Raw genomic sequence first — 22804 nt, 5'->3', positions numbered from 1 at the left:
CCGACTCGAAAAGCAGGAATAGCAGAACTTAGAACAATTTTCAACTAAATTCATATGCAGAGAGAATTTGTCACAATTGTTAAAAATACTAAAATTGATTTTCTTCTCTATTAGTCACAGATGATTTCTCATCACTATTTTCTTACCTTTTTTGCCTGGCAATATTCCTTTTCCATCACTTTTCCTAGCACCCAAGGTCTCCTAGATGCGCCCGATGCTAAAGAGAAAATATATTTAATATTTTGGATAAGCAACTACAAGTACCAGGATATTACATTATATTTTCATTAAAAGAATTTTTTTAAAAAACTCAGTTTAAATAAATGAACAAACATTAAGGTCATGTTTAAATGCAACATTTTGCTGGTCCTTAGAACAGTAATTTGCAGTACCTAGGCCAACACCAATTTTAACCTATCACAAATTCAACTAGTGTTCTGAATTTCATTTTCCCCACTTCCCTGATGCAGGAATACAATCAAGACATGGTTTCCTGAACAGTGAGACAGAGACAAATGTGTCCCCCAGGCAACCGATAAGTTTTGATGTTTGTTTTATGTGTAGATTTCTCAGATTTGCGATTAACTCAGTTCAGTAATTGGTAAGGACCAGAGTAAGCTGATCCATTTGAAAACAGACAGGTCAGTGACCTAAGTACTCACAGTAACATACAAACTGACATGGCTTTTACCGAGTGTAAAAAACCAGGAAGAAAAGTCTACCGTATTCCACACAGTTATGTATGCACTACTAATGCCAGGGTTTAGGATATATTACATCTGGAAGTAAAACAGGCATCTTCCCCTTAAGTTTCACAGATTACACAGATCCTTCAGAAAACTCTGAATCCAGTTACGGCTTAGTGGTCTTCTGGAGACTACACAATTATTCAAGATCTATCATTTTTCATCATAACTGAAATCTACAGTGAGTCTGCTCAGGGAAATTATTTGACAGCGTGTGACATGCAAAAACACAGAAACCTTCACTGGTAAGCTGGAATTAATACAAATTTTCATTTGATGCATATTCTCATATGTTTTTTACAAAGCTGGGAACACAGGTGGGTTTGAGAGAAAACATGATAGCTTAAAGACATTTCCATGAATTCACTTCATGTAGTGCATGGTTTAGTGCAAAGCACTGTTATTTTTCCTCCTTTAAAAATATTTCAATTTAGCTAAGTTTAGATAGCAGCCAAAAAAAAGCCAACAAAAAGCCTTGAAAAGTAAGGGAGAAAAAAATTAAATGTGCCATCAACTTGAACATAAACAAAGAAATACAGAAAGTCTTCTCTGAAAATTTATAATAAATACCATTTTAATTTGGTAGGAAAACTATGAGCAAATATATTGCTTACAAATTCCCATATACTGTTGTCTACATTTTTTTATTTATTATTTATTTTGAGTTGTTAAAGCAGCCTGATGGGAATGTTAACATACTCTGTGTGTGTACTAAATTGGCATATTCTCTTTTCTTTTTTTTACAGCTTACTTTGAAGATGCAGATATTTTTCCCAAGCTTTCCAAGATATTAGCATCTACATAAATTTTTAATTAAAAATGTTCTGCTTTGAAAAATATTTTGCATCAGAACAAGCAGGAAAAGCTACAAAGACAGCTGACAACTATTGCATATTTCTTGTATTCATCACATACATACTTATAAAAATCACTTAGTGTTAGAAAGTTAAGAGTGTTAGTTTGTAAGAAGAGATAATAATGAGGAAAAAAAATCTGACACTTACCACACTCACCTGGTTTGAGATCCAATGCTGCAAGGGACTCTGAGTGTAAGAAATACAAGGTTGGACTAACAGTGAACAACACATAGTTGTCATGCCTTTCATCCAAAATAATGAGAACCAAATCGCCGACCTGAAAACTGGCAAAAAAAAAAAAATCTCAGAACTTAAGTAAAAAAGGCACAGAAGCTTAAAACTATATTAATTACACTACATTTTTCCTCCATGTATTGCATGAGACAGACTAAGTTGAACAGCAGCAGACATTTCCACTTGCTACACCAACTCATATACATTTCCTGTTTTCTGCAGACAACAAAAGCAGGCTAGCTTTAAAAAGTGGTTTTGAAATGTTCTACACCCATCAGCTCAAATTATTTTTCTCAAAAAACTGTCAGTTTTGCTTTAAAATATAATCAGAAGTACATAACTAAATGGTAATGTTTCCAAACTGTATTATTTTGATTCACTGGTACTTAAGACAACCATCACTGTAGCAGTGTGTACAAACATTCTTTTGTTGTTTTAAACTGAAGCAAATTTGAACACAGAAAAGTACAACAAAAACATTTACACACCTTTAAATCTTGACATTTTAAGCACACAAGACAAAGAAGGGATGAAGTGTTCATCTTTGATCAAATGATGAAAAGCCAAAGAAACACTGTGGTGACTGTATGTAAGAAGTTTTAAAACTGCTTCTTCCTTACACCAGGGTAACACAAGAAGCCACCAAGTTCTCAGGCGAAGTTTCAGTAACAGAATTCAAAGGACAACAACCCCTGTCTCCAAACTTCTTGTTCCATGGTGTAAAGTGTTGCAAGTAAATTATTTACCCATTAATGAAATGAAGTTTAAAATAGCTACAAATTAAGTACTAGATCACAAGGGAGCTCTAATAATAAATATTACTACTTCTCTGGGGATGAGGGAGGAAGTGTAATGAAAGTGAAAAACCTCTCTGTTTAAGGAGACTAGAGATACACAATCAGTCAACTGAGAAGCTCTAGAGAAATTTAGGTCATCTTCGTCAAAGTTCATTTTTGGATTAAATAAACAGTATTCCAAACTTTTCTTCCTGGACTTACTATGAAGACAGGCTATACTGACTTAAAGTGTCTCTACTGGACAGATGAATTCTTCTTCCATACCATTTTCCTCCTCAAAAACTACCAAGACACTTGTGACAATTTTCAGACGCTAGAGGGAAAAAACCAATTCTTCACCTGCTGATCTTGTTACAGCAAAAATGGAAATAGGTGTAATTCAAAAAACATTAAAAGAAAAATCTGTGCAGGTTTTAATTCTCAAAAGATTTTTTAATATTACTCAAGTAGTTTATAAGCCTAATATTAATCAAGTAGCTGTCTGTAGCTTTCAAATTTTACAATACTTCTTTTTCCTGCAACAATTCTACATGCAGCTGCTAACAGATTGATACTACCAAACAAAATGTTTGAGTTAATTTTATATCATTCTGTTAGAGTAAGAAAAGAACTTTGAAGACTTCAGGAAGGTAAGATTTCTCTCTAAAGAAAGCCTCAGAGAATTCTAGAAATCCCATGAACTCAAGAAAGTCACTGACAGATAACTCAAAAAGGCGATTTTATTGTTTATAAAAATTTTTTATAAAATTTGATTTATGCTCAACTGGGACTGTTCAATAGCTGATGGCTAAATTATAGTGATCTATGCATCTTCTCACCACAGAGCAAGAACACAAGAATTGTAACATTAACTATACACTTATTTTATTCAAAGCATATTCATCTGTTTATATGAAAATTAACATGTACTTACTCTCTAATTGCTATTTTTTCAGAATGTCTTGAGGATACTGATGACATGCTTTGGGACATCTATAAAAAAAGAGAAAAGCTACAAAGTACTGGCAAGCTATGATGAAATGTACATTGCAGGTAAGAATACAGCAAGATGATTTTTCATTGATTTCAAACAGTGCCTAGTCTTGCAGATTTTATATTCACTCAGAAAATCCAACATACTTCTGTCATTCTATAGTGGGGGTTTTTGTGATTTGTTTGTGTTGTGGTTTTGGTTTTATTTTTGTACTTTTTTTTAATAGCTACCTTAAATTATAAAAGTTTCTGAATAACTAACTTCTCCCTCATTATTTAAAACTGGGAAGGGCTTTTGATTTCAGTGCCAGTGAAGATTTATTCTGGGCATATACAAGACCAACTGTCTTGTGTCAACTGACCAAAACTGTCCATTGTAACAGAGAAGTCACTGGCACTAGAAAAGGCTGATGGTAGAACACCAGAAATTAAACATGTTTATTACAATTAAACTCTAGATGTTGAGCTCAACATAGTCTCTCAGTTTTTCTACAAACTGCCACAAAATCTAAAGTTTATTGTAATCAATAGGGCAGCACTCCCTGGAACAAAACTGGAGTCAGATTTACTAAAACCAAACAAAAGTTCAATTCTGTAAGGTTCTGGTCATAAGAATTATCTTCTATATGTATATTTGCCTTTAATTGGTTAAATTAATAAAAGAGTGGCATATGGACCAACTTCAGTAGGACAAACTAGACCTAAAAATAAATATAAGTGCACATGAAGTTCCTACAGTAACTGTGATAACAAGAAATGACAACTATGATTACCAAGAAATGGGTAATTAATGCTGCTTCTATCTCCAAAGGAATACCTATCCCACATGCAGGCAAGTAGCTGGGGAAGCTGTTTGGATGTAAATGTATCAGTTCCATTACCCTCTGGTAACCTCCTTACAAAAGACAATTCATAATAGCTCCACAGAAACTCTGACTAGAGACCCTGCAGATTTTCCATCTATTCCTACTTCCTGGACCATTTATACGTGCTATTCAAACCTAGATTGCTCACACTTGAAGTTTAGCACATGATTTTTCAGCTCTAACTCAAATATTGTTTCCTACAGTGAATTTCATTCCTATTGTCAATCTTGCCCCCTGCCTTCCCCAAAGGCAGTACCAGCCTGTCTTCATATGGCTTGAAGCCTATTCACAGCTCATTTTCTTCATTTCTTCAAAGAATGGGTCCAAATTGAATGCAGTCCATCACAGAAAGCTCTCAAATTCTGATGACATTTTCAGCAACTTCAGATTTTTTTTAGAGACTATCTTTCTTTCTTGAAAAAGTTGCAGCTAGCATGAAATTTGTCAAATTTGCTTAGACTGTTCACAAAAGTGTTTGTGAGCTCTCTTCAGATATACAGACCAGATATTTTCTTGCGATTTTTTAAAACTGGAATCAATGTTAAGTGAAAACATAAAATAGCTTGATTCTGGTTTTTTCCCCTTAATTTCTAACTTCAAGAAAAACAGAGCAAATTAGAATGCTGAGAATAATTACATTAAAACCTAGCAAGGAATGTTTTATGAGTACAATGGTAATAACCTTTATACAGAAAAAATGGTTCCCTTTCTCAGTAATTCATTTACTGTAACCAAAATACTGTAGTAATACTCAAAGTATAAGCATTCAAATGAGTTTCTTTTTTGTTCTTTGTAGAAGTAATTCACAAGTTATTCTGCAAAAGCCAGTGACTTATAAGATTTTCTTTTTCACACAGAATGCCTTCTGAGCTCCTTATCTGAAGTACCTCAACAGAAATAAACACTGGTATTTAAGTGTTGATGTATATTTCAATTTTAAGTGGAATTTAAATTTCAATTTGTAAGTGCATTTAAAAGGAGGGGGAGAGGAAAAGAAGGATAAAGAGACAAATAATAAAGTTATCTATGTAAAAACTCATTTTATAAGTAAGGAATTGAAAAGATATGAAGTTCCTATGCCCATTTAGAAATCAAATTTGAATCGTTTTAGAGACCAATGAACTGCCAATTTCTCTTACATGGCTTTGCATTAATCATAACATTAACCATACATTAATCATAACAAGGATAATCTTCTATTTGTTTTGTACACAGTGTTTCTTCCATTTTATTTTACTCTAATATAACAAGAGTTCAAGAGTTTGATTCAGGAAATCTACAAAGAGTTTTAGAAAACTGTTCAAGTGTATTTTGAATTGTAAAAACTGCACTTAAAAAATGTAAAAACTGCACTTAAATAAATTTTGTGTACTTCACTGACATTCTGAATTAAAAATAATCCTTTAAAAAATATACTTTTTGATGTCTTGCAATCCTTTCTTAGGCCTGGTATGAAGTATAACACAGATAGCAGTTCCTACCAAACTTGTAGGCATCACCTGTCACTTAAAAAAAGTGTGATCTCCATGGAGAGTCGAACCAAGGGATGTGCCTGTTTCCTATACACACACAAATTTTTTTTAAGATTTAAAATCAAGACCTGCTAGCAAGGATACAGTGAGAATAAATAAAAGGAGAAGAATTTATCGTGCAGGAATCAAGGGCTCTCTGTCACTAATTATTTTTTCCTTCCATAGGCATTTACTGTACTTGAGCATTTCATATGCCTGCATTTCCAGCTGCTAGGCAGAATTACAGTTTCATTCACACCTTACAAAGCTGGCAGGTGCAATTTTCCCAAAACAATCTGTAAGTTATTGTTAACTAACAACTGGGCTTAAAGTGCAGACATATTTATATTCTTTTAAACTGGCTTTCAATCTGCTGCTGCTGAAAACTGAGTCATGGTGCCCTGGAAATTAACACCCCTTACCCCAACTTTGGATGGTCTGTGTTCTTTGGGAGGAAGTCACTTTCCAGTCCTGTGAATCTTTTTCCATGAGAAGACTAAGCTCAGGTATCTCTGGAAGGCTATCAGGTTACTATTTACCATTTGCCTTAACACTTAAAATATATTTTAAATTAATAAAAAAAAATCTTAGATTTTAACAAACCTAACATTTTTAATCTTTTATTATTTTTTCATGAGGCTTAAAAAATGGATTGCACAAATACTTACCAATCTTTGATTCAATCTCTTATTTTCCTCTTCTTTCAACTGCAAAGTCTAAAAGAAAATCTTAATCTGATTAACTGAATATTATACTTTATACAGTATAAACATTTTTTAAAGAAGTTCTGATATGACTAGAGCCCAACTACTTGTACAGTACTACATCTTCCAGTTCTAAAACAATTATTAAAACATCTTTTGGACAAAGGCATGCAAAAAAAAACCCCCTTGAAGTCTAGTAATTATCCTAGTGCTACAAACCCCATTGCTAAGATTTTACCTCCATACTCATACTTCTCTTTCAGTTAGAAAAACATGTCAGTGACAGAACAGCAAAAGAAATGTAATATATTACTATGTTATAGCTTCTACCCATAAGAAATCCTTTGTAATCAGATGACAGAAAAAAGCATGTATGTGCTCATAGTCAGAAACATCCAGGCAGTTGCATCAGTCAGTGTTCACAATCCATTAACAGAAAAGCATTCCTGTTCTTTATTGGGTCCCAGATTTTAGTCCAAGTGATCTTAGAAAGCTGGAAGCTAATGACAACTTTCTTTTTTCAAAAAAAGTCAACTTTAAAAAAAGACTGAAATGAAGTTAGATATGACTGGACAGTAAAAACAATACTAGAATCTGAAATACTCCAGTGTAACTGCTAGGGCTTAATCTCACATTTTACCAAGAATACAGCCTATGAGGAGAAATTAGCCATTTTCATGAGGAACTGGTAAACCAATCTTAAATCCCGTCCAGCTGTTTTGTATGTCTTCATTAGAAAAAGAAATTTTAACTTTCTTTTCTACAGAAATTCTCTGAATCAATGACCTGTCACTCCTAAGAAGAGGTATTACACCTGAAGCTTACACAGACATAACAAGGATAGGCCAAGAGTAATGTTTTAGCAGTTATCTTGAATTACTTTAGTAATTACAGTGATCCAAGAGTACAATGGAAAAACATTTCCTGAAGTAATATTTATAGTCCTTGCAGACACTATATTGCATCACAGCATGTAACTAACCACAGCACAACTTCACATGTACATATTTTTAATGTACTTAGTCTTAACACTTAACCTCACACCCAAACAATCTACTTACCCTTTCTAACAACATTATTCTCTGCTTTTCTTCAGACATATGAACATTTTCACTAAAAGAGAAAGAAAATGGACAGGTTAAAAACTCACATTTTCTTCATAATAAAACTGTCTTTTACACACCCACATGCCGTGTTCACTCAGTGAGGAGTGTTATATATTTGCTAGCACAGAGAGAACAGCATAGAAAGACAGATTAGGAATCAGCATCAGTATTTCTAGCTGGTGTTTTGGATTATTTTTTCTTTTCTTTAAACCAAGGAGGTTCATTGTTGCAACAAGCCAGTGAATTTTCAGCCGCTGATTAGTTTATCAACCTACATGGGGGCATACCTTGCATGGGGGTATTTTGCATTGTTTTCAAGACACCAGGATGAAAGCTATAGCCCCACACACTTTGACAGCTAACCCCTGATATTGCAATTAAGCTCAGTTATGTCCCATTTTCCTAGTCTGCAGCTCAAGGGCTACTGGGGAGAAGTCTAAAGCGCCCTGGTACTCTCTGGTAGAGACACTAATGTGAACTTACTACTTGTTGCCATTCATCTGAGGGATAAACTGAGCACCGGGGCACAATAAAATAATACTAACATCCAAGTAATTTCTTAAGAACGTAAACAGTAATTCCTAAAACAGTTACAATGTACTTTAAAAGCATTTCAAATAGAGAAGAAACAATGTAATTTCTGGTCCAAACTGATTTGGTTGAGAAAATGGACAAGTTTTGGGAGGAAACATGCTATAAATCCAACCAAAATACTCAGCAAAGCTAAAAGATTAGAATTAAATCATACTAATCATTACTTCATTTCAGTTAAAAGGTTGTTTAGCTCTCATATAATAGGAAGTAGTCAACACAAACATGTAGAAGTTTCTGTCTAATCATACACTAAGCCATATTTTTTTTGTTCACAAGCTCAACCTAATTTTTTTTGTACATCTGTTGTAAGAGTGCAGGACTAGAATGATTACTATAAGAAACAGCTCTTTTTCTAAAGATAGGTTAGTTCCTTGTTATTACCAGTGCAAGTTTAATTTGGCAAGGACAAACTGTTTTCATTTTCACTTCCACCAAGCTGTCTAGTTCTCTGGGTACGTGATTCTGGGTTAGGCAGCATCGGTTGTGATGGACACCGACTAAAGTCAATGTAAGTACATCTAACAATTCTGCTCTCGTTCCTCTGGTAAAAACCTTGCTCCTCTTGTGTGGTTCCCAGTCGGGTTTCCTACTTCTGTGAAAGGTATGGAGGAGAAGCCTGGGGTTGTTTGAAATGCTAGTGGCATGAAAGTGAGACACTGTTCAAAAGATCTGTCAGTAACATGCAGCCTTCCCAGCACATTCACCATTACAGTTTTCCTTCTGCTTGACTTATATTTTGTATACTTAGGTATAGTCACCTATATTTAAGTTTCACCTTGAAGCTGCACACCTCAAAGTCATCAAACCCACACATACCTAATGACTGCCACACCACAACTGTATGCACATGAATGTTTAAAATAGCATTTTCAGGAAGAGCACCAAAGGCAGGAGGAGAGTGAAATGTGCTCATCTGTACTTCACACCACCAGAACGGGAGCATGCTTTGTGCATTTCTACTCTAATGCCCCATACTTACTGCACAGCCATCATACTGGTTTCCATTGTGGAGTCCATTCTCCCTTCAGCCCCAAAGTCAGCAAACAATCTGTCTGTGTCATGGGGCACATCAGCTGCACAGGCTCCACAAGCCTCCGACGCTGCTGCCAAGTAGGCTGATGAAGAAAAATTACTACTTCTCAGTTTATTAACTTCTTCTTCAAGCTTCTTCTTCTCTTCAAGTAAGCGAGCTCGATCTTCAGAAAGTGTTTCAATCAAATCTACGACACAAATAAACAGAATTTCTTTTAATTACAGCCACACTAAGAATCAAAACCAATCTGCAAAGAATGGAATAGTCCTGGTTAGAAAAGAAGAATACTTCTTCACAACTTTGCTTACCCTTATCTTTTTCTTGCTGTTGTGTAAGCACTTTTAATTTGTCACTAAGATCATTAATTATGTTTTCTTTTTTCATTTTCTCTCTTGCCAGAACAGTGTTAAAGTTGGTCTGAAAACAGAAAGGAATTATTACTGAAATAATGAATGCATTATAAAAATGTAATGCAAAACATTACAAGACAGCATGCGTTTCCGTTTTCTACGTTATAATTAAACAAGAAATTGAAACTTTTTTACTTATTGCTTTGGTGAAGAGACACAATGACTGTACATTTTATTTTTATGTTTGTAAAATTTTTAAATATTAATTTTATTTTTAACTCTCTCATTCCATCAAGCCTGATCCATACAAATAGTACAAGACATAATTATTAAAAAAATTGTAAGTTGTAATTTTTTTAAAATAGAGTACTTTATATTCCAGTTAATGTAAAATAGTTGAACATTCTATATTTAAAACAGTTACTTGAAATTATTAGGATCAAGGTGAACTGCATCCAGATATGTTACATACAATGAAAAAGAAAAATGCCACTATCAATACACTATAAACTGAATTAAAAATGTATTTCAAGTCATGCATTAATTCTTCAGTGAACAATTAACTATTGCAAAAGATACACAGGAATCCTGGTTAATAGCTTGAATAGGTGAACAAAAAAAGAGGCCAGCACAGCCTTCAGTACCAGTCTGAAAAATCCTTCCACTTCTTCAATCCTTGTACTGACCACTGTGCCCTTTTACTCCTAAAGTGTAAAACAGACAAAACCTACCAACAACCATCTATTAAAAGGATATTTCTAATTAATTTTAATTTTTCTGTGAATTTGAAGATTGTCTTGATATATAGCTATCCACTCTCAGTCTTAAAATGCAAACTATTTGGTGGGCTACACACCTTATATAGGGCACAGCAGCCTTTGTTATACGTCTGCATAACAAAACTCCTACCACAAGCATACGTGACACCTCTAAGGAAAGTTCACAGCAGAAAGAAATCAAAACCCAAAAAAGACAAAGACAAGGCTAAATACCCCAAATATTCAGTAATCAGTAGAGTCAGTGAAGTAAACTGTCAGCACTGATTGATAGACCGTTTTTCTGGGTTTGGGATATTTGTTTGCTTTGGTTGGGGTCTTTATTGGGGGGAGGCAGGTTGTTCGTTGTTTGTTGTTTTTTAAAAAAGTTCCAGCTTTCCCTGGAATTTGCTGTCAATGCCTCAGAACCTTCCCTTGCATGTTCTGCTGAAAAAAATGATGAATACTATTAAATAATGAGGAAAATGGAATACTAAGGAGTATTGTGACAGAAAAATAAACCTAATCATTACCAATGTAGGAAAAATTTTCCTATTCGATTTACTATGTAAGGCTAACTTCAGTATTAATGCCTGCATCCCAATTACAGTAACACTCCTTCCTTTACAGCCATCTGCAATTTTGTGTTCCCTGCACCAAGTGATTCATAGCATTCATTCACCAAGCTGGCTGATCACCATCCTTGACTCTTTGTCCTCATTTGATCCTACCACAACTACAGTAAGGAGAAGTGCTTAAAACAGAAAATTCTTTCTCAGTATTTAAATGCAACAAAGCTGCAGATAAGAGCTGTTGCTAACAGAGATTTAATTTAAGAACTCAAGACTCATCCACAGAAACTAAGAGGTTCAAGGTGTTTTGAAAGGAAAAAAATGCATGAATACAGATGTAAAATATAAATCCAGTGCAAAGTGATTTTTTATCAAGGAGTATATAGTGGCCTTAAGTTTATTATGTAAAATGCAACATACTTTATTTGAACCTCAAAATACAATATATTTGTGCTTTGAACCTCAAAACACCGCCTGTCCATGATAATAAACTTTAAAAGCCAGTAAGTAGCATTCCAAATCAATTAGTATTTCAAATAATTAATTTAGTGCTGTCCACAAATTTTGTAATACCTGGTATCTTTCTGCAATTAGAGATGAATGAATATAAATTTCAAGCACTTAAGCAAAAAAAGCCACAAAAACTGAATCTGGATGGCCAGTTGTTTGGTAATTGGTTTAGCCTTTTTTTTTTTTTCCCCCCCACTGGAGTTTTTTTTGTTTGTTTCTTTGGGTTTTTTTAATGCTTAAATGTTTGATTTCATTAACATATCATATCTTGGCTTCAGCTAATCACACAAATTTAGAATGTGGAAGCATTACAGAGCAAAAGAGAAAATGGTACTCTCAACTTCAAAGCAGAGAAAAAACACTATCACGGGAGCAAAAATAATTAGAAAAAAAATCAGCTCTACCTGCTGCTCTGCAGTGAGTGATGTTCTGATGTTCTGCATTTCTTCATTCTTTCTTTTCTCTTGCTCTTCAAGTTGCTCTAAGAACTTCATTTTTTCTTCCTGAAGTTTCTCCTGAAGTTCAGCGACTAAGTTTGATTCGGCGGATGATTCAGCAGGAGGACTTAAAAGAAAATGTTTAGGTTTTAAATGTGCAGCATATATCCCACAAGACACAAAAGAAGCGCACACAAAAAAAGTCAGATGTTCATTTCGAGACATTATTTCTGAAATATTTAATAAATACTGTATTACAACTAAGCCATTACTAATTTCAATTCTACTTTTTAATTATGAGCATCTCACCAATTCTTACTCTTGGGCATTCTGTGCTTTTAGTGTAGCATGCTGTCTCTAACTTTCAGGTTTTTTTGTGGGGGAGGACTTTTGTTTATACTTTTACTAATTTAACAGAAGGCATGGAAAGTGGTAAAAAGAACAAAAACTTCACAAAGATACTAAGTCAAAATGCAAAGCCTTCAGAAATATCACATAAAACAATTCAGCAGTAAATCTGATGCTAAGGAATACAGACATGAAATTCAAAACTCTGGATTGCAGAATCTGGAGGAGAGAAGTAATGATCATAAAGGAAGGAAATCATCAACAGTCACAAAGGCAGAAGGGATAATGACCTCAAATGGCTTTTGAAACAATGTTACATAGGCCAAGTATTTTTCACCACTGAAGCAAGAACTAAACACACCCTTCTGTGTTTTGGCTTGAGTTATCAAGAACCCAACTGAAGAACTTTAGAATAGAGAAACCCCTTCGTTGGGCAACAATTGTGAAAAACTGCATTATTTAATATTTCTATTATCCATCTCAACCAGAATCATATTTAAACCACATTGATATTAAAATTAAACATATTTAAACCCAAAGGTCTTAGCTGAACTCAACCAAAGCAGGAATCATCTGCCTCTCAGATGGATTGCCTGGACTACTGTTTGCAAATGACAGCCAAGTAAATGATATTGTTGTCCTGTAAAGGATGCTAGCACATTACCAGTTTTTATACTTCATTACTGTAACAGGCAGTAGGTTTAAATATTTAATCTGAGAAGGTCTTATCAACTACAGCAACGGTGACAATGCCTAACTTTATTGTTTTCAAGATACCTAAAGCATATATCTCCAGATTGGAGTTTCTTTGCAAGCAAACACTTGCACTGCTCTAAAATGACAAAGGATGTACTTTACAGTACTGCTACTGATCTATCAGTGGCCATATACTGAATATACAAAGTCTTATGCAGCAGCTAAGCACTCAAAATGTCCATAAGAAGCTTTAAATAAAAGAGCTCTGAAAGCCAACTTCTCAGAGTGGCCAAACACCCTCTGACATTCTAGAAGTCAGAAGTAAAATAAGTAGAGAAAAGAAAGTCATGAAACACTCAGGCAAATCTTTTTTTGTGCCACTGAGAAAACATTTTTGTGCTTGATTAAATTTCAAATTATTTCTTAATGAAGCCTAGCTAAGAGAGAGAGAGAGAGAGGACATGTTCTCTGTGGAGAAGCTTCACTACTTCTGCTGGTCTGACAGAATTGTCTGGACAATACCAAGACTGGAAGATACCAAAGCAGTAATTCCATCTTCAGAGCTGTTGGGATTCCTATTCTACTTTTAATGTTCTTTATATTACTGATATTTTACCTAAGCCGGTAACTGTTTCAAAATGTTTAACAACAAATCATTAAGGATGTCGTGGTTTTCTCTACTGTTTGACACTACTACATAGTGCAGAAAAAGTAAATGGAACTACAAATGCCTTGCAGTTTTATTATCCTTCCTAATCAAATTTACTTGATTTTCAGACACACCAAACCACGCTGAATTTTAAACTATGGTAATGCATGGACAGCAAACATTTCTTTGTTGCCTCTAAGTATTTTTGTTAGTTTTCATGAAAATTCAAATCTAAATTCCTGACAGCAGTGCAATACTCAGGTCAAATTTAACAATCCCTCTATTTGTATGTACCTTCTGAATGGCTAATGTAACATTACTCTTACAAACACATAGTCACATGTCAAATAAAAGTTGTTTTCTACCATTATAAGTTAACTGCTAAACATGAGGATAACAAATCATCACAAGTTACTGACACAGCTTGGGCTTTTAGGAATTAAAAAATCAAACAACTAAATAGTGACTGAAATATTAGGGCAGATTTACTTAACATATATGCCCTTGGGAGATAAAACATAGTATATCTTGATTCCTAGAGCAAAAAACTAACAGCAGAATAAAGGCATAAAAAGAAGCCTTAGGAAGGAGGCAATATATATTTCAATGTCACACTAAAAATTAAATTACTTGAAAGAACTTGTAACAAACTAACAGCACTTCTTCAGATTGAAGCAGGTAATATTTCTTTGAAATAAATTATCTGTTTTATCCAGTTTGGATAAGAATATACACAGCTGTGCTCACAAGTTCAAATTTGAAGGGTAGGTGGATTTTTAAAAAGTCTGAGTGACACAGCTACATCTTTTTCCTGTTGGGTCAAGTTCTTCAAATTTCTAAAATGCATTAATACACAGAAAAGAAAATAGAAAGCAGAATTTATAATTTTTCTTCTCATTTCACCATATTTCATTAAGACAGTATTTTCTTCAATTAAGAAGGGCTGTTCTTAAGTTTCATTATATCCCAGTTTTAATTCAAAGAAGCATTATTATCTTCATGCATTCCTTTATTCACTGACAAGCAAACATATGAACTAACACATCACGTAATGACGGATTTGCTCGCATGTGAAAATCCTGAAGTAGCAGACAATTCCAGTGAAGAAGATTCCTATTTCCCCTGGACTATGCTGTTGGACTCTGCATGACCTCTGCTCTCCTACTGTTTTTTGTTATTAGTACATTGATACTCAAAATTTAAAAGCTAACTTAAGTCTGTACTCATTTTTTGCAGTATTCTTGCTTTTATGTCCATTCTGTCCATTTTATTGATTTTTTCTGATTTCACGTACTTGGTTTAGCCTAATACCTGGGAAAAAAAATCCTCTATGAAGATATTTTAACAAGATGATCTGCTGCATTGATTCACACTCCAAGAACATAAATGATAACTGCTAGCATTTAAAAAAACAGTACTGTTGCTAAGCCTAAGTCACATTGAAAAATTTGACTATTTCCACTCTGTAACAACATAATCTAGGCTGCTGGAAGGGATTACAAACTCATAAGATACGAGAAGTCAGAAAGAATAATTCTACACATTCTTGGCAAGGGAAAAATATATTTTTAAAACGGAAAATCTCTTCCAAAATTAACACAGTAAAATGGTGATGTTAGGGTGTTCTTTAAGATTATACTGCACCTTTGTGTTTCATTATGAAAACTCAAACTGAAGACCTGAAATACAGAAGTGGGGCAGCAGAAGTCAATGGAAGTCCATGTGGCCATGGGACAGCTCTCAGTCAATCCTGTATAAATTCCCACGCAAGGTTTCATGCCACCATCATCACCAATCTGGTGTACGCTTAGCCAATAAAGAAAGTTATCGAGCTAGCCTAAAACACAGCCACTGCATGCTCTCACATGTGGAAACACTCCTTCAACATGACTGCAATATAAAACCTTCATTACTGCTTGAAATAATCCTGTATAGCATATTTTACAATCCTAGAGATTAACTACAGACATAGGAACATCACTACCTATAAAATGGAAGCAATTTGAAATGTGAATATAGAAACCAGTACACATAAACACTTCTACAATTACAACAAATTTAGTTACTGCACAGTGTGTCATGAATATACCATATCAATTAAAATACTAGGAAAACACAGTAACTTAATTCTTACAGTACCTCTGATTCACTTGCATCTCAAGTTGTTGTATTTTTTCCAAAAGCCCTTTTTCAGCAGCTTCCCTCTGTAATTCAAACTCTTTACAAGCAGTTTGCACTGCATCCTCTTTTTCACAATTGAGCTTCTGAATGAGTAACTGCCTGTCTTGTTCTTGGTTAGATACTAACAGTTCTTTCTCTTCCTTTAGCTTATGGATAATTGCTTCGTATTTTTCCTGCTGTTCACAGAGAGACAATTTTTCTGTTTTTTCCTTCTCTAGGGCACTCATTTCCAACTCTAACTTACTTTGCAGTTCTCTTATTTGCTCTGAAAGTCTCTTTTCTGCCTCAGCAGTTTTTTGATGAAGAAGAGTTACTTTATTTAATTCAGTTCTAAGCAAATTTGATTCTTCTTCATATCTATTTACTAGCTCTGAAATACACTGATCTTTCTCAATTGTCATCAGAGTCCTTAGTTCTGATAAGCCCACTTGATATTCATCACTGCTGATTTGTATTTTATTGTTTAATTTATCTATCTCCTTTCTTAAGCTTTCAGTTTCCTTGTCAATCTGAGACTTTAAGGTCTCTTGTTGCTGGTTTCTGCTTTCTTCCAGAAGAAGCTTCATTTCATCAGTTTCTGCCTCTTTCAAGGCAAGTTCAACTTCTAGCTTGCACCTCAAATCAGACAGATCTGAAACCTTGAGTTGTAACTCTTCTACTTGGTGTTGTTTCTCTTGCATAACTACTTCATGAGATTCCTGCATTTGTTCAAGTCTATGCTGGTTCTCTTTTTTTAATTTATCCAAACAGTCCTTGTGCTCAGCTAGGACCTTCTCAAATTCCTGTAAATGCCTGGCTTGTAGGTTGCTTTCCAGTTCTTTTAAATGGCTTTGCTCTAAACTCTCAAGTTCTGCCCTCAGGAGTTGTAGTTTCTCGTTGTTTTCAACATGAAGCTTTTTCAAGTCTTCAAGTACTATCTCACGTGACTGCCTCAGTTCCTTGATTTCAGAATTTTGTGTCTCCATTTGGCATTCCAATTCAAGTAATTTCTGGTCTTTTTCATTCTGAAGGCAAACTACAGCTTCTTTCTCATTCTTTACTATTGCAAATTCATCATTCTTATTCTGAAGAACTTCCTCAAGGCCTAACAGGTCACCTTTTAACTTTTTGATTTTCTTTTTATTTTCTTCACCATCCTCCAATAATTTATTAATTTTAGTTTCATACTCACTTTTCAAGGACTGTAATTCATTTTGATGTTTATCATTTAGTGCTTTTTCAAGTGAAAGTTTTACCTTTTCAATTGTATTTACTATTTCTAAGGAAGTACATTTTAAAGAATTAGAAAAGTCACACTGTTCTCTTTGTACAAGTGTTTTGAAATGGCAAAGATCTTCTTTTATACCTCTTAAATGTACCTTTGAGTCTTGAGCAATAACCCTACACTTCTCCACACAAACACTGAGAGAAGCGTTTTCTCCTGAAACATCCTTTACACAAGAACTCGTATCTTGCATACGTCTACTGTCTATTGCATTGATAACTGAAGAATAAAGAGATTCCACCATCATTTCTGGGCTTTGTGGGTCACTTATTACATTAGGAGACACTAGATTTTCTTCTATTACAAATTCATTTACTGCTGACATAAAGTCAGATTCTGGACTCTCTGCTAATGAATCCAAGTCTAACGATCCTTGCTTAAGAGCCTGCTCCAAGTTCGGATGGGCAATCGTTTCAAAATCGAACGTGTGAGCATCAATGCTGTCTGGAGACAATTCTTCTAATGGAGCTGGGGGACACACGGGAGGACACAGGGGACCCTGAAGACTGAGTGATGGAGGAGTTCTTGAAGAGGTAGCAATTGCAGTTCCTGTAGTGCTTTCCATCCTTGGTGTGGTAGCAGATTGTGGTGATGCTTGACTATTGGAGGCCTGTAAGTTATGAAATAAGAAATAAACACAAACTGATAAGAAGAACTGTTAATATTAAAAATTAATTCAAAATCACCAGGCAAAACAAGAACTTTAAAAAATCAGCCTTATTTGTAACAATCCAAAATATATGCTACTAAAACTTAAATAAAAATTGCAGGAAGTCAAGGAGATCTTCCATTAAGTTTCAGAAAAGCATCATTTTTAAACACATAAATACTAAATGCTCGCTTAGCCAAAAGTCCTATGTAGAACATACCCAACTGTATCTTACCGGTCAGAAATAGGCGGTTTCTTACAGACTACTTATTTCAGTTTTCCTAATAATTTTGCTACTAAAATATTTTTATTCTATTATTGCAAATACTTTATTAAAAACTCCTTAATACCTTATGCTATTAACATACACAACAGGGAAAATGGAAGCCCTAATGGCAATGATACATCTGTAGATTCTTAAGACAAAAATATAAATGTTAAACTTCAGCAAGTACACAACACATTCCACTATAAGACAAAAAGTAATGTATATCTTCAATACCCACCAAGGACGCATTCCTGAAAAAATTTGTAACAGGATGCATAGCAAACCAATTTTTCCTTGGAAAATTAGAGTGAAACACACACAGTTAAAATACATAAGGCAAGTAGCTATGACACACAGAATGAAGGGGTTTGCACAGAATCATCAGGATCACAAACTGGAAGAGATGCAAAGTTTCTGAATGTATCAGTGCTCTGAAAGATCCCAGATGTTTTCTCTGTAACATCATAGCTCAACCATTACCTTGCTCTTCCATCCCTCATCACTAAGAACTTGTTCGATTTTATTCATCTAAGAAACGTGACCACTTTGAAAAGAAATAGTTCCTGAAGGAAAACTCATGGGAATTTTTCCAGTAGAAAATTCTGATAAGATGTTCAGTCTCAAAGTACTGGAAATGCTTGTGGTGCTCTTCTTCAAAAAGCCAACACCGCCTCCAGCTGATAATTCTGTGATCCTGCTCATGCCTCCTTCCCAAACCATCCACACTCCTCAACGCACCTAAAATGTGTGTCTGGTGTTCTTTACTACACTAGCTATTATTGGAGAAACTTCTGCCATCCATTGAATTCAGCTACTTGACTGGCAACAGTTGGTGGAGCTTGGCAATAAATGCTCACCAAGAGAACTCCAAAAATACCAGACGTGGCAGACATTTATCTGCTGCCGTATAAATAGCTGGTTTTTGCTTTCTTGATCTTGTACAAATGATTGTTACTCAAAAAGGTACCCTATCATCCTCTGTACCAAGTAAATGTTCTCTTAACGGAGATGTAGCATGTTTAACAATTCTCAGTTATGATTTAAGAAGAATCTATTTCCAGTTTCAATGCCCATTTATTAGCAGAGCTGCATTTTCCCCTCAGCTCCCTTAGCTTTTGCATCTTTAGGAATCTAAATCACATGAATATTTTTAAATACATTGGAAAAAAAACACCTTGTGGTCATTGCATAGAGAATATTGTATTTATGAAAAGTGAACAGGACATGAGAAAAAAAAAAAAAAAAGGAAATGCTTCTATTTAAATGATCCTATTAGCCCAGGCTTAAGCATTTCCCCGGATTTAATTTCAGCTTGTTTTTTATCTAAGAAAACTTACAAAAACAGATATTGAAGGGACTGTGTATGCTGATACATGCCTGGGTTCAAAGCATGCTTTAAGTGACAAATATCTACCATTAATAAACCAGGGGATTAACAATAACTAGCATCACAGATATGAAGCACACACTAAAAAAAGCACTTCAAAGCCTCTGAATATGGGAAAGTCCTACAGAAATCCACACGCAAATGACTGATAGCATTTACTTTTGGTAAGCCTGCAGAATCATCCTAGAAGGTAAAGAGTATGCATACAGCATAAAGAAGAAAAAAAAAAAAAGTCACTCTGTGGAACAATAATGAACTCAGTTTCTTCATGACTTGAGGCTGTAACACACTCCATGCCTCAGCAGTGGCTGCTGTGTGCTGGGTGTCTAATGAGAACACCAGATTACTGCTTAGAGAAGAGTTAAACCTCACATTTTGAATGGCTACAACTACACAAAAGCTTTGTCTACTGAGAAGCCTGTGCCTGCCATGTAGTCTGTTTAGAATCTACAGGCAGCAACGTATGCACGTGTCATACACTAATTGTTGCAATGACAAAGAAAGAGGAGTCAAGAGCAAACAATAAGAAAATAGAGACAGAAAAGAAGAATTAATTTCCAAGATCTCAGGAACTGCAGGATTACGTGCCTTGCTCTAATTATGTTCCTACAAAAAACAATAGGCAGGGAATGGTGCAATTCTCAGAAAGACTACAAGCAGTGTTTCAATTCCAAACTCAGTTAGAAGAAACAGCAGATTTATGATCTGATTTGAAAAGCCAGCTTCTCTTGTAACAAGAAATTTTAATACCAAAGGATCACATATGTTAATTACCTACTAACTGTTGAGAAGATACCATAATCATCTTACCTACCAGCATCTTAGCTTTTCCTGGACATCTTTAACCCAACTGTCGATCTGCTTAAACTTTGTATTACGGAAATAAGAGGGCACAGCAACATCTTTGATGTGAGGCTATTAAGTTACAAAGAATAAGCAGAAGGTATTAAAAATGCAAACAGATTTCAAAGTACTAATAAATTAAACAAATATCCACAAAAAAGTCCTTTAACTACTCTGATGTAATACTAAAGTAAAAAATCATCATTAATGTTCTATGAATTTGAAAGCTGAAATAGTAAGAGTTATAGAAAATCTTAAAAAGAAATATTCTCAACAGCTCCAGTAAGGTATTCAATCTCTTCTGACTTGCTTTTTGCTCACTTGTTTGCAGTCACAACTTCCCCTCCTACTTAAAGCAACTATTAAAAGACAGTTGCTGCGGCTAATGCAGCAGGATGAACTTCCACTTGACCCAGACAGAATTCAGCTGCTGCACTACCAACAATCCAGGGAAACAATCCCAGCCAAATTTGAAGAACCAGGCTTATGCTGCCATTAAGTATGGAAAGGGGCAAACTGGGGTCCAATGTGTCTCCTTGAAGAGTACAAGAGTAATAATATGGGCAACACTCAACACCTGCACAGTTATTACCAACTCTGCACCAAGCTGGGACAGTCCACCACCAGAACAAGTGGATGCATGAAGATGTAGGCATCCTCGGACAATTATTAAATGTCTATTCATCCTTCTAATTATTTACTGCGAATCCCCAGCAATACTGAAGATATAAAAAGGAGCACTTTAAAAATGACTTCAGTAGTTCTACACAGGCAAAGGTAATATAGTTTAAAACAACATTTCTATATTATCTGCAGAGCAAAGCGACACAGAGAAAAGACCTTGTGTCTTGCATCAAGTAGTAGTAAGAATGCTGCCTTTCAAAAGAAAAAAATCTGTGACAAATCTGTTTGCTTCAATTCCAAAAACAGTTCAAATGAATCACTGAAACAACATACAGAGATGGGCATTTTCAAGATGACATCATGAATGGCCCAGCTCTGACTGTGCAATGCAATTTACTCTAAGGAAAGAGACAATTATCCAAATCTGTCTAAGCACCTGACATTTCTGTGTGAGTGAAGAATCCAAATTAATCAAACCAAAGTCAAAGAAAAGAGTATTTTCCCGATTCGGCAAGCATCTTTTTCTGTACAGACAAATATTGATAGAAAATTTTCAGATAAGCATGTCTGAACAAAGAAGGAGAAACTACAAAGGCATCAAAAATTCAGGCATATTTCTTGTTTATCTTTCTGCTGTTAGTATGCATATTTTGAATTAAAAACCTAAATTTCAGTCTTTTGACACTGCAAGCATTACTGAAAAATTTAATTTATCAAAACAATTTATTTATCAGAACAACTGTCTGGTAACATCCTGGTTTCTTACGAGATAAATTTCAGGATGCACCACATTAGGAGTGAACTTCTACGTTGGAGAGCAAGGTCTGTTGTAAGAGCTCGTTCAGAAAATGCCAAGATTTCACAGAGTTTCACTTCCAGCAATTTCAATGACTGTTAGAGTGTTCAGGCTCTAATATTTTCATTCTTAATGGTTGTTCATTTGAAAAACAATCTTCATAAAGAGAGAAAATAGCTGGGAAATTGACACACCTTTTCTATATTACAGAACAAAGAGCAGCCCAGATTTCCTATTTCACACAAATAAAAGATTTCCAATAAACCCCCTGTCCAAATCCCAGAGAAATAAAAAGAGAACTTGATGTCACTCAGTTTAAGTAGGAAATTGCTATTCAAAATTAAACATGCCCATAGCCTTATCTGTTATATAAGATGCTTCCAGTCAGCCAAGTGCATACAACAATTTACACTGCAGACAATAACACACCCCCTGGAAAAACCTACTGATTTTCTACAGCAAAAAACACCCAGTTTGAAGCAGTCAACTTCACAAAAAATCTTAAGCTTTGCTAAATTCACACAGCGTTTCCCTGAGAAGCCACAGTCAGAAGATAAAAGGAATCTGTTGGGGGTATTATGAAAGTTAGAAGCTGCATGCACAGAAGCAAAAGTGATTGGCAGAAACACAGTTTCTATGGGAAGGAATCTTTTTGACAGGCATAGTGAAACTAGGAAGAAATCTTTTTACCATCTGTTCCTTCTGTACTCAAAGAAAACGACTGTACAACAGCCAACCAAAGCCTTAAAATCTCCTTAACTGCTTGTGCCAAAAGGACCTAAGAAACGATGCAGAAATCTGGAGAAGTAACAAGTTCACTAAATACAAACTAAAGTAATGAAGGCAGAAGATTTGAAAATGAGAGAAAATAAGAATATAAATAATGCAATTCTACTTCTACAACTTCTGTGGAATACAAACATCTGTTAAATACTCTCAGAACATTTACTAGTTCATGATTAGAAAGGAAACTTATGCAGTTAATCTTTACATCAGGAAAAAAATGCATTCTAAAGTGTTTGATAAAACAATAGTATGAAAATATTCTATTGTTT

At 34.8% G+C, this 22804-nt stretch overlaps 1 protein-coding gene across 3 annotated transcripts in view; it reads right to left on the bottom strand.

Moving 5' to 3' along the window:
* Positions 1 to 22804, bottom strand: part of RB1CC1 (RB1 inducible coiled-coil 1) — a 65839-nt gene that overhangs the window by 1156 nt on the left and 41879 nt on the right. For 2 of the 3 annotated variants that reach the window (XM_040059174.1, XM_040059185.1), the window contains 9 exons: positions 15877 to 17792; positions 12012 to 12171; positions 9729 to 9837; positions 9367 to 9607; positions 7749 to 7800; positions 6652 to 6699; positions 3548 to 3606; positions 1751 to 1887; positions 147 to 217 (listed from right to left, as the gene is read on the bottom strand). In XM_040059174.1, the coding sequence (XP_039915108.1) occupies positions 147 to 217; positions 1751 to 1887; positions 3548 to 3606; positions 6652 to 6699; positions 7749 to 7800; positions 9367 to 9607; positions 9729 to 9837; positions 12012 to 12171; positions 15877 to 17792 (2793 nt within the window). The remainder of the gene's footprint in view (positions 1 to 146; positions 218 to 1750; positions 1888 to 3547; positions 3607 to 6651; positions 6700 to 7748; positions 7801 to 9366; positions 9608 to 9728; positions 9838 to 12011; positions 12172 to 15876; positions 17793 to 22804) is intronic. The other variant, XM_040059179.1, reaches the window with a different exon arrangement.

This window comes from Hirundo rustica, chromosome 1 (genome assembly GCF_015227805.2).
Source record: "Hirundo rustica isolate bHirRus1 chromosome 1, bHirRus1.pri.v3, whole genome shotgun sequence".
NCBI classification, from domain to species: Eukaryota; Metazoa; Chordata; class Aves; order Passeriformes; family Hirundinidae; genus Hirundo; species Hirundo rustica.
This window is presented reverse-complemented; position numbering and strand designations above follow the sequence as displayed.